This window comes from Acyrthosiphon pisum, chromosome A2 (assembly GCF_005508785.2).
Source record: "Acyrthosiphon pisum isolate AL4f chromosome A2, pea_aphid_22Mar2018_4r6ur, whole genome shotgun sequence".
In the NCBI taxonomy this organism is placed as follows: domain Eukaryota; kingdom Metazoa; phylum Arthropoda; class Insecta; order Hemiptera; family Aphididae; genus Acyrthosiphon; species Acyrthosiphon pisum.
The window spans coordinates 56,574,098-56,586,870 of NC_042495.1; the positions used below are offsets into that span (position 1 = coordinate 56,574,098).

Consider the following 12,773-nt stretch of genomic DNA (forward strand, 5'->3'; position numbering starts at 1 on the left):
GATTTAAAATATATGTTTTGTATCATCCGCTGATTGCTGTCATAATTAAGAGAAGCATTTTATGTCTCCGTCCCACAAACTCACTGTGCTGTTAGTATTGTTAAATTTTTAGATAAGAAAATTATCTGTCCTTAAGCATCGGATTTTATTCAATATTTTAATTTTCAAGTGAGATATTATGGGCCTTTTTAATTTTTGATATTTCACATACCTACATAGGTTATTGGTATACCTATATATATTGCTTGAAAATGAAAATATTAAAAAATCGCCGAAGCTTAAGGGGCCTGGATGCGGATATTATATCTCATATTAATTAATATACATGTGTTTATTTTAACACCCGAATTAACCACAATAAATTTGCATTTAACCGTAACAAGAAGTGTATTTATACCTTTAAAATCTGAAACAATGATTCCGGTGTAAAGGTCTGGTAAAAACTTAAGGTCTTTTACTCTTTTGAGCTAAAATGTACGCAGTAGCGAGGCCCCTTAAGCACAGATAATGTTCTTAAGTAAAAGTTCGATAATAAGGAAATTATGTCTTTTTTGTCTGTACGACTGGCGGATTGTATCTATATATAGAAATATTCAAACATTTTTTGTAACAGAAATAATGCTTCGATTTTCAACTTTATTACCATCTTCTATTTACTTATTGTCGTTAAAGCATTCTTCCTCGGTCAAAATACTTTAATACAAGGTTTCTCATAAGTTGTTGGAAATTCAAAAAAAAGATGGGTGTAAATCCACAATATTTTTTTAAGAGCATCCGAGATTAGAAGAGTCATACAAATGTTTCTGAGGTTACCGGAAAGTCAAACTAATTTTTTATGAGTGTTTGAAGTTAAATTTTTTTGTTATTGGGTTTTCAGCCGTACATTTACAAAATGTTCATAGAACGATTTTCTTACTTTGTTGTGCAGATACTTGAAAAGTTGTAACTAGTGCACCCTTGATATTTCGTAGTAGCGTAGTACACAAAGTGTGTCGTAGGCAGTGCACACAAAAATAGCCACTGTTAAATGAAAAGTCAATGAATAAAATAGATATAAATGATTTAATGAATCCAGTCCCAGTGGCATTGGAATAATAAAATATTTGATGAAATATCCAACCACGGAGTTATTATGTTAGTGGTGGCGACGGGATGAAAACTATGTAGGTTAAGACATATAGAAGGCAACAATGAACAGTTATGAGGTCGGGCCGCAAAAACGAGATGTAGCCAAGAAAAAAATTAAAATCAGCCAAATACAATTTTTTCTGACTTAAACATTTAGTTTATTACTCTTACATATTTTTTTTATACATAAATAAATAATATTACAATAATGAGAATAACTATAAGGTACAGACTACAAACGTACAAAAAATGTAATACAAAAAACAGGCAATACAGCATTCAACAATGTGCAGTGCTTGAATAGAGAAAAAATTATGTAGTTGTAAAGGTTTAAAATGTCTTATTGATTAAAATATAATTAGAAGGGGTACATATAAATATTTTTAAAAAGAAGAGGGTCTCCAACCCGTTTGTGTACTTTCAATTCAAACACTGAAAATGTATTAATGTACAAGTAAATAATATAACACAGTTACAATGATGCTAGTTTTAAAAATGTTTATATATATAAATGCACATTATATGCCTATAAAATATACCATTATTAATATTCCATATATTATATGAAGGACCATTAACATGGTCCATGGATAATACTAATTATTATAAATACAAGAAGGTTGTAGAATGTAGGTAGTATTATTATTTAACACGTAGACTGCGTATGTCTTTTTGCTGTTTTCACCAAGTGCGTATGATAAAAGTAAAAACAAAATAAATTTAAAAAAAATAAAGAAACTGCTCATAACGACGTATGTATACATCTTAAAAAACATGCGTTTAATCCGCGCTAAATAATTATAAAATAATATTCAGCCACGTATGGAATTTTAAACCATTTATTTTAAATCTATATTAGACGCCATTTGGCGTCAAACGCGTTGCTGAATGATACTTATGACGCCAATTGGCGTCAGTACGCAGTCAACGTGTTAATATAGGTAGTAGTATATTATTGTTAATTACATATTTTGGTGTACCTATGGTGAACTATTATTATAGGTTTTTTTTTTAGTTTATGAAACATGGTACAATGATTATGTACATAGTCGAGCCATGGCCACTATAGTATATACTTTAGGATGTTTTCATCATTCTTTATATCACACAGTATAAACATTTATGAAGCCAAAACTAAAATATTTACAATTATGGATTTTTATATAAAATTAGCTAAACAAGTATATATCTCTATTGGTAATCACAGAGTATTTTGTATAATATCTAATTGCAATTATGTTTCAAACATTTATGAAGGACGGCTACTATAACCTACAATAATTATATTTTATAAAAAAAAAAAACAAGAATAAAATATTATATCATTCAATGATAAGTGGATGTTAGGTGTAATAATGATTATTCCCAAAATATGCGACTAAATGTACTTTGCGATTGTAAAATTCGCACTTGTTTGTAAAATTTCATGGCGTGTCCAAGTTTCAAACCCATGTTAAATACAATATCATTCCGTTGAAGTAATTGTATAGCACGTCCATCAAGATCCTAGAATTAAAGAATACTTCATAGTACAATACTATAATTTTTTATAAATTAATTAATAATATCTTACATATTTAATTATTTGATCAATAATTTCTTGGGGTAAAAGATCTGCTAAATATTTAAACACTTGATCTTTGTTCCATTTTGTTATATTTGGGATATTATTATTTTGATATGCATCATATTTTTCATAGTCCGATGAACAACTATAAGATCTATTACTTTTTGAATCTGTGTCATATTCGTCAGATGATATAGACACAACACTTGAGGTATGTGACTTGACGTCATCTAAATACATATTTAATTAAATTAATTTATAGTTAATAATACATTTGAATTGTCCAGTCTTACCTTTAATAATATCATTTACTGGTTCAACTGGTTCAGCTGCTTTAACTACTTCAACTGGTTCAACTGTTTCAACTACTTCTTCTTCTTCTTCCGGGTTTATTTGAGTTGCCAAAGTCATGCAAGGGATACATACATACATGTCAGTTTCTAATTTATGTAATGGTTTAATATCACACGATTCATAACAAATGGAATGTAAACCAACTTCACAAGTTATGCAGCGACGCTGTATCTTCTAATGAAATTTAACAATTAAGTTTTTAGTTATTAATAAATATTATTATTTTTACTGACCGACCGGGAATCATCTTTGAGACATTTGCTACAATTTTGTTTTCTGCATTCTTTACAGAGCCAAGGGCCTAAATCTAATTTGAATTTCCACATGGGCTCATTAACTATTAAACAATGTCTATGAGCTAAAAAATAATAAATAAACATTATAAAATAATAAAAATAAAAAAAGGAATTTATCTATTACAATAAAATTTTTTACCTCTGATCGAACAAATTGCACAGTCAATCAATTCTGACTTTCCTGAAATTGTTAAACAAATAAAACAGCTAGCTGGAGGATCTTCAGCAAGAACAATTTTTTTTACTGGAGAATTTGTAGGTGAAACTATTGGAGATTTAGTATTGTTTTCAGTTGGCAAATCATCTAATGATTCGGTTACCGGAAGAATTTTTGATTTTGTGGTAACTCTTTTTCTTTTTTTAACACGAGTTCTAACATTTGTAGTTTTTTTTACAGTACTAGCTTCTGTAAGTTTTTCATTTTTAAAAGAATATTTAGCTCTCTTCTTTGGTATATGATTATCAGATGGATCAAACACTACTTTGGCTTTCTGTAATAAAAAAACTAATTTAAAGTACCGTCACACAATTTAGTAAATTAATACTAACCATATTTCTATGAGGTCTCACAGATACAGGTTCATCATGATGAATTATTTTCTTCTTAGGCATTGTTATTAATGGAAATGTACCTTAAACAAATACACAACATGATTAAAATAAAAATAATTTATAGGATAGGTGCAAAGTAGGTTAAACAGTTATTTACTAAAATGTTAAAAACTACTTTAGTACCAAAATATTGTTTTAATATTTTAAGTATAATTGTATTGTATTGGTTTATTTATTATAAGCTCATTATAATGTAAAATAATTTTAACGTGTTAGCATAAATACTACCTATTAATTTATTATAAAACATGCGATAATATTGAACATTAAAAGGGGTTATTAGAGAAAAATATACATTCAATAATAAGACATGTATGTTATTTTAATATTTGAAAATCATTATAAAAAGTTTTTTTTTTTGGAAACAATGATCCTTTTATTATAAGTACATAATTTATTTGATTAAAAATCTTGAAAACTTGATATAGGTATCAACTAAGTTTTACCAATCACAAGAACATAATATTTTCTTATGATAGGCACCTACAACATACGTACATTTTTTAATGATTATTTAGCAGTAAACATATCAGTAGTTGTTTCATATTGAGATATTCCAATAATCCTAATCATTAGGTATTTAAGAATACAATAAATTTGCAGTAAGCGATTAATAAGAAATATTGGATTATTATGTATACCTAGACAGTACAGTAATAATTTGTTTATACATCAGCAAAAAACAAGTTATAAAATCATATTAAAAATACAAATTACTTAAGACTTACTTCCCTTCTAGGGCTAAAGAAATAGTTGTTGCTTTAAAAAATGTAGTGCAGGCGTCGCTGAGATATGTTGTTATTAATATATTTATAGGTACCTAATAGATATAAGAAAAAGTTCTAATATTTAATGCTATATTGCAATCGGCAGTTGTAATCTATTACAATAATACGAAAAAGATAAATTTGAATTATTACAGAATTCACAACAATCGATAATGGTGAAGACGCAAAATAACACAAGTCATAACTCACTATTGTAGAGGCATATAACTAGTATATGTGCTCCGATTTGGATACAGAATTTCGTCCAAGAAGTTAAAGAATACCTACGTGAAATTTTGTTCTTATATATAATAAGCGCCAGTGCGCCACCGTCAGTATGGTTTTAACCGAACAGACTTGTGGTAACGCGGTATAGTCTGTAGAAGGTAGAACGAGTGACTATGGAAAAATAACTAATGAAACGTTGGCTGACCTGTCAGCCAGATGTCTGTCTCGCTCGTTCAGTCGTCGCTCACTCCCGCACTGCTGTCCTTGCGCGCTGATAACGCGTTTGTTTGTGTTTTGAATATTATTGTGTTACCGTAATTGCGGACCGCGTTAGTTGATCAATCATTTCACATTTGTTATTAATACGTACCGAAACGCTACGGCCGAGGCCGACAAACGGACAAACAATAGCACATTGCGCACGCGGCACGGCGTTTGACCGGTTTCCGCGTTTTTTCGTTCCTCGTCAACCAACCCATATCGACGTTCATACTTCACCGATCTGTTTTCGGCTAAATTGTTTCTTTTTCCACTAAACGTGCATGCGCGCGCGATCCTCAAATCGCTCCGGTCCGCTGACGGTCATTGTTAGTTAGATACGCACGACAAAACTGTTAGATGATAAGCGCGGCGGGGAGATGTAATAGCGGTGGTGGCGGTCGTGTCTCGGCGATGTCCAAAGATTGTCGGATCGTAAACGGCGGTGGTGGTGGCGTCGTCGTCGGCGGATTCGTGAACCACTGTGAGCAGGTGCTCGATGACCAAAACGAAATGGTGATGGCCGCGTCTAAGATCGGCGTGGTTTCTGGCAGCGATCAGACTGTGGCCTCCATCAACCACCGCGTCTACCCGCCGTCGTCCAATGAGCTGGGTAAACTCAAGGACCTGGCAATCGACAATCTCATATTATTAGAAGAGTACTCAAAATCTGTTGCCCTGCAAAATGAAAAGATATCACAGTTGACAAACGAAGTGGATATTGTGAGTTGCAATTTGAAAAGTTTAAATCATTATGATATAAAACTTTAGTGAAAGTATACAGCTTGCATGTAATATTTTAACGGTTTGTTGTACAGCTTAAACAGAAGTTGGCGTTAGCTAATCAACATATAGCTGAAATAGCTACTAGAGAGGAAAACTTGGATGTCTTACCATTCACACCAGTTTCTTCAACATGCTCATCTGGCATGGGAGATTTGAGTTCGGCTGAATTACAAGATCAGCAAGAACAACAGGACATTAAACCAAAAAGGCGAAGACTTCGTCAAGCTGTTACTAAACAACCGAATCCAGATCCATTAGAATCCACCCAAACAAAACAGCCGAGAACTAGGACTACACGAGCTAAATCAGGTTGTTTTTTAAAAATAATATTTTCCTAACAGTGCATAATTTTTATTTATTTACTATGAAAAGCTAAAATAGGAAAAATGCAAGAATTGTCTTTGATCACAGCAGATGATGCATATTACACATGCCTAGGAAATTATGATCCTGTAAAAGATGAACCAGTTTCCGAAAAGACTAATAGTAATTTAGAAGTAAGCATTTCATTTAGCATGTATAATATAATCTGTTAAGTATTTAGTATTGTCTTTATTACATAAGCATGTATGGTTTTGCAGATACCAAGTTGGAGAGTTAAAACATATTCTAGTTGGTATTCTATGGAAGGCACAGAAAATATGTCCGATGATATCTTTGAAAGCAGACATTATAGACTTGAACAATGTGAACAAAAACGTAAAAGGTAATGCAATCATAGATTTTTTTTTTGTATACTTATATTATGTAATGATAACATTTTGATACTGTTATTTTAGATGGGATTTGCAACGAATTAGGGAATTAAAACGAGTAGAGTATTTGAAGGAAGGTCGTAATAAACACCATTCACAGAAATCTAATGACAATAATAAGGAAGAATTGACAACTTTATTGCCCAGCCCATCAAACATCAAAGCAATTGAAATCACAGATAAATTACCTGTGTCCGCATTTGGCAGCAATTTACATATTAAAAAGAAACTTGAAATGTTAGTACTTATATTATTTATCAAAGATTTATTAAACTTAGAATATTATATTAGTTATATTTTTTGTGATATTATATTAATATTTAATTTACTTACATAATATATATTATTTTATTTATTTAGTTTGAATTTAACTAAGCATGCAGTTATTAATCTATATATATATATTATGAACATATTTTAACAAAATTCTATCCTTGTTGATTTACAGATACAAATTTTATCACAGTCAATGGTATAATGATGGGTCTCAAGCGCCAAAAGAATGCAACATTGGTGGACTTCGTTCTTCAGGTTGTAGTCAATTTTATGACACCATGTAAGTTACTACTTTCATGTAATTTTTCATTTTTGTGACAAATATAACAGATCTGGACTCTTCCGCTTAAACTATTTGATTATTTGTTATATAATGTATAAAACAATCTTGTATGTATGATTTACAACCACAGAGGTTGTTTTGTTGTGATATTTATCTAGTATTTAGGATATACCTTTTTTTTTTACTTTATTATTTTATTATAAATTTTATTTTCCTTTGAAATTGTAAGAAGTCTAATTTATATTAAAGTGTTGCAAATAATAAATATAGTACCCTGCTAAAGTCCTATGAAATAGTATTTTTAATTTGTTAAAAATTAAATTAATTATCTATTTATTAAACATTAATGTATTGTATATACTATATGATTTTAACGTGTGTGTCACTATATTATTATTTAATACTTATGTTTTTTAAAGCATTTCCTGTGTATAATGAATAAGCTGCCTCTGTACTGGCATACTAGAATTTTTTTCCCCATAAACCAATGCATTTTATTTTCACACTGGTTGGTGTCCACAAACTTCTAGATTATTTTTTGCGGAAGCTTTTTTGGAGATAATATATTTTTAATACCTGCAGATACTATGGTGTTATCATATCAATGGTGACAGCACACTTAACAATAACCAAATATGTTGAAAGTTAAGCAGGAACTAATTCACTGATTCACACACATTTATTACTAACTACTAACTAGTTACTGCTGTTAGTTAATGTGATTTCTGATTGGACTTTATGTCAATTACTGCTACTTGAAGAAATTGCTGTATTAATAAGCTGTTTTTTTTTAAAAGTTTTTGGTGTACTTGGTTTGCCGATCAAACTGTTAATCAAATCCCAGTTCACATATAAGCATTATAATTTAATTTCTGTTAGTTAGTATATGTGAGGGCACACTTTAGATGATTACTATGGGTACTTATCAGTTTCTCGTGATAATGTTATAAATATTATAGATTACTCTGTAATGATAGTTGATTTTAAACATTGTTTTCATGTATAAGTTAAACAGTAGAACAATTAATTTTAATGGAGAAATTAACAATACTAATTTGAAATTAGTTTCACATATGCTATTGGTTGTAGAAATATCTGAATAAAAATGTGGATATTGTGTCATGAAGATGTTGAATGTATATCTTGACATCAAGGCATTTTTAATTGAGAATAGTGTCAAATTTAGATATAAAACATTCAAACAAGTATTATTAAGAAAGCAAAATTTAGATAATTTTAATTAGTTAAACCAGACAATATTTTTAATAGCTTGTATTTCACTGTTTTATGTACAACTAAGCTTGCTATAGAATATTGTATAGGTATTTATAGTCGTTTATACAAAGCCTTGTAAGTTATAGGCAATTATAAAAAATTAATATAATTTTTGATTAAATAAAAACATTAAAAATGAAAAATAAATTAAATGTTTCTAAATTTACATGTGTCGCTTAAGTAAATTCAAGAAAGCATTTCCTTCTTTATGATTTGTATCTTGTATTTTATCAGTGAACAAAAATTTACAGTGACACAAATAATATTTTAAATTAGGTAACAAGATAAAATAGTTATCCATAATTATTTTTTGGATATTAATTCTTTCATTAGTGGCGAAAATCACATCAGCCAAAATATATAACCTTTTTGAATATGAACTACAATCTATAAAGTTCTACTATTATTACTTAAAGTTGTTAAAATGTTTATGCGGTAAAATTATTTATCATTTATTAATTCATTATTATTGACCCTTAAATTTATAATATTTGTGAACATTTTTTATATTATCTAGATTTTTATATGATTAATAAATTAAATTTCAAGTTTTGTTTATTTTTTTGTAACCTGTGTTGAAAAATTTAAATACCTGTTATACTTTGTTAATAAGTACCTATTACCTATTTAGGATTATAACTAATAGCATTGATTTTAAAATACACAGATAAGCCATAGCATAGGAATGAGGAGTTTTTGGGTTACTAAAAATATACTGCCAGTCGCTAGGTTCTCTGTATCCGTTTACATTGCGCTTAATGCAAACGGATACAGTGAACCTAGCAGCTGAAAACATATTTTTTGTAACCAAAAACTCCTATTCTATGGCTTGTTTGAGTACCTATTTTAAATTCAATGCTAATGGGATTATAATGCTCTGTAAGTTGTAACGTATAAACATTGACATTTTAAATTTTTTACAAACTAATTTGTTGGTAATATTTATCTAGTATTAAGAACTAAGAAATGATCCAATTTTGCTCTTATTATGAAAAAAATTTGGGCTAAATTGATAGTTTCTGAGTGGCGTAAAGATAGTAGAAAAATGTATTTGTTTTGAATGTTTTGATATATTTTTTTTATTTTATGAGGAAATGTGGAGCATGTATCTTACTTCAACACATTATGCTCATTTATAGTAGTTAAATATCAAATAAAATAGGTAATTTTTAGTTTTTACATGATGAAGGTAATACAATTATAAATTAATTATTGTTGTCGTTGTGATATTACTGATATTTAGACAGATAGGTAGGCATAAGCACCAATATACTATAAATTATAATAAATTGCAGCTAGATGTATTTTCCCTATATATATATAATTTTTAAAAAACTGTTTATACTTCCAAATAACTTAATAAATTAAATATATAAAAATATATAAATAGTTTTATGTGTACATCAATATAATATATGTATAATGTATATATATATTATTATATATTGTATATTGTGTGAGTGTGTATATCCTCTATAATTTTTGTCCTGAGTCTTAAAAGCATTTTCTGTGAACAATGGACGGGCCACTCTCATCGTATTCGGTCTTTGAAATCCACATTTGTTGGAAAGTAGATAGGGACGCCAAGATGGATCCACCGATCCACACGGAGTACTTGCGTTCGGGCGGTGCGATCGTTTTGATTTTCATTGTGGACGGGGCGAGTGACGTGATTTCTTTCTGCATCCGGTCTGCGATGCCCGGGTACATGGTAGTGCCTCCGGATAGTACCGTGTTGGCGTACAGGTCCTTCCTGATGTCCACGTCGCATTTCATGATTGAGTTGTACGTGGTCTCGTGAATACCGGCCGATTCCATTCCCAAGAACGAAGGTTGGAACAACGATTCCGGGCAACGGAATCTTTCGTTTCCGATGGTGATCACCTGGAGTATGAGGAACGATTATAAATCAATAATTGATATCAGGTCATTAAGAATCAACGACTCCTGGAGTCAGGGTCGAAGCCCGAAGGACTCGTTGGTCTTTACACTCATGACTCACCTGTCCGTCCGGGAGTTCGTAGGATTTCTCCAGAGCGCTGGACGACGCGGCCGTCTGCATTTCCTGCTCGAAGTCGAGAGCCACGTAACAAAGCTTCTCCTTGATGTCGCGAACAATTTCTCGTTCAGCGGTAGTCGTGAAGCTGTAACCCCTTTCGGTGAGGATCTTCATAAGGTAGTCTGTGAGATCGCGGCCGGCCAAGTCCAGACGGAGTATGGCATGTGGTAGGGCATAACCCTCATAGATGGGAACGGTGTGTGACACACCGTCACCTGAGTCCAAAACTATACCAGTCGTCCGGCCGGAAGCGTATAAGGAGAGTACGGCTTGGATGGCCACGTACATTGCCGGGGTGTTGAACGTTTCGAACATGATCTGAAAACGATAATAGGTACATCTTATATTTATGTCAAATATGTGCGGTGACTGTCTTTCAGCACAACGTGTTTAATCCTGAACCTGACTTAACGCCCCCCCTCCCCCCTAATCGTATATCTACATTTTAGTTTCTCCTAGCCCTGGAATGTGGACTCCTACCATATTGGCATATATCATGTTTTATACCTTTCTGCTAAACGTGCAAGTGTGCAACGTGCAAGAAACTTATATACAGGGGCTTAATACCATTTAGGTAAATTATAAATACCTAAGATATTATTATAATGACATCAAATGTATTGTAAGTATATTTTGGACTAACACTCGTCTTGAATTCGGTACACATAAATTAGTAATAAACTTCAATTGCATATTGTTTGACCATGGATTGAATCGATCAACTAGTAAATCGTGAGTAGTGAGTAATATGTACTCAACAAGACCGTATCAGTACAACTTTCCGGTGGGCGAAGTCCAGAAGTTCTGTATCATCACTCCTTACCTGTGTCATTTTCTCTCTGTTGGCCTTCGGGTTGAGCGGCGCTTCGGTCAGCAACACTGGGTGCTCTTCGGGAGCTACACGTAACTCGTTATAGAACGTATGGTGCCACACCTTTTCCATGTCGTCCCAGTTGGTGACGATACCATGTTCGATGGGATACTTGACTGTCAGCACTCCCCTTTTGGATTGTGCTTCGTCTCCGACGTAACTGTCCTTTTGTCCCATGCCCACCATGATGCCCTGCAGACACGCGCCATGTGTATATTATACAATAAAAAATGTGACGCGGTAATATAAAACAATCATAATCGTTAGTATAGAACATATTAACCGCCCCTTAAGAGTATAATTTACCTGGTACCGCGGACGTCCGACGATGGACGGGAACACGGCTCTGGGTGCGTCGTCGCCAGCGAATCCGGCCTTGCACATACCGGAACCGTTGTCCACTACCAGAGCTGCTACGTCTTCGTCGCACATGATTACGGTTTTCTAGAAATAAAAAATAAAAACTTATTATCGACGACGACGACGTTGGCGACGGTACAAAAGACGAATAATCTAGAGAAAAAATATCGGCCTCACTGAGAACGTTTACCTTTCGAAAAGTGACGAATAAATAAATAAATAAACGGAAAACGGCGTTTTCGCGATGCGATCGGAGAGCGACGAATGTGATGTGTACACTGCGACGGCGGGCTCGCGTCAATTTATATAGGTACGTAGTACGGCCGCCCCGCGACACCGTTCCGCGGTCGAAAGTGAAAATCCGCCGTGGTAGGGTCTCCACGCCGCAGCGGCAGCGGGCCCGACGACGGTAAAGGTCGTCCGTCCGTCATCGTCGGCGACGCTAACACAATACGCGCGAGTTTATGACCATATCTGACGCGGTCAATCACGCTGCAGTTAATATAATTCCTTTTTCAGAGGCTGTCGGTCGGACGAGTGTACGCGATAGCATAATGTTTATATATATTTACTACCTATATAATATTATGTAGGTTCCTATATAGCCATATACTCGCGTACCGATAACGTATTTATTATAAATATATATACGCGCGTTCGTCTCTATTCGTCCCCCCTACCTCCCGCCCAAAGTGCATTAATTCATTTTGTTCGATTCTCGCGGCGTCATAATGTAATAATGTTTGACCGTGTGGTCGTTGCAATTACAGTGTTATATTATTATTATGCACCAATATATAATGCTCTTCGAAAATGGAAGTATTTCCGCGCGAAAACAGATTTTTCGTGGTTCATATATAGTTACACGTAGGATTTACACCCTACTACGAGAATCATT

General features: G+C 32.6%; 3 protein-coding genes across 4 annotated transcripts; 1 reads left to right on the top strand and 2 right to left on the bottom strand.

Moving 5' to 3' along the window:
* Positions 1 to 1,270: 1,270 nt before the first annotated feature.
* Positions 1,271 to 4,204, bottom strand: LOC100166730. Its single transcript, XM_029489713.1, has 7 exons — positions 4,186 to 4,204; positions 3,895 to 3,977; positions 3,485 to 3,836; positions 3,283 to 3,407; positions 2,989 to 3,223; positions 2,702 to 2,925; positions 1,271 to 2,634 (listed from the first exon to the last, which is right to left on the bottom strand). The coding sequence occupies exons 2-7, from the start codon at positions 3,955 to 3,957 to the stop codon at positions 2,488 to 2,490; spliced, it is 1,146 nt and encodes a 381-aa protein (XP_029345573.1). The 5' UTR covers positions 3,958 to 3,977; positions 4,186 to 4,204; the 3' UTR covers positions 1,271 to 2,487.
* A 1,036-nt stretch (positions 4,205 to 5,240) lies between these two features.
* On the top strand, positions 5,241 to 7,605 carry LOC100168805 (male-specific lethal 1-like 1). Of its 2 annotated transcripts, none has more exons than XM_016803196.2 (6): positions 5,241 to 5,933; positions 6,029 to 6,305; positions 6,378 to 6,493; positions 6,578 to 6,702; positions 6,776 to 6,988; positions 7,200 to 7,386. In XM_016803196.2, exons 1-6 carry the CDS (start codon positions 5,571 to 5,573, stop codon positions 7,309 to 7,311), a joined length of 1,206 nt encoding a protein of 401 aa, XP_016658685.1. In that variant the 5' UTR covers positions 5,241 to 5,570; the 3' UTR covers positions 7,312 to 7,386. The 2 variants fall into 2 exon arrangements, with proteins under 2 accessions (XP_016658685.1, XP_001949745.2); XM_001949710.5 differs by having other exon boundaries at positions 5,244 to 5,933; positions 6,369 to 6,493; positions 7,200 to 7,605.
* Positions 7,606 to 9,639: 2,034 nt separating this feature from the next.
* On the bottom strand, positions 9,640 to 12,205 carry LOC100166065 (actin-42A). Its single transcript, XM_001948093.5, has 5 exons — positions 12,066 to 12,205; positions 11,822 to 11,959; positions 11,468 to 11,707; positions 10,588 to 10,962; positions 9,640 to 10,469 (listed from the first exon to the last, which is right to left on the bottom strand). Exons 2-5 carry the CDS (start codon positions 11,945 to 11,947, stop codon positions 10,080 to 10,082), a joined length of 1,131 nt encoding a protein of 376 aa, XP_001948128.1. The 5' UTR covers positions 11,948 to 11,959; positions 12,066 to 12,205; the 3' UTR covers positions 9,640 to 10,079.
* Positions 12,206 to 12,773: the final 568 nt, after the last annotated feature.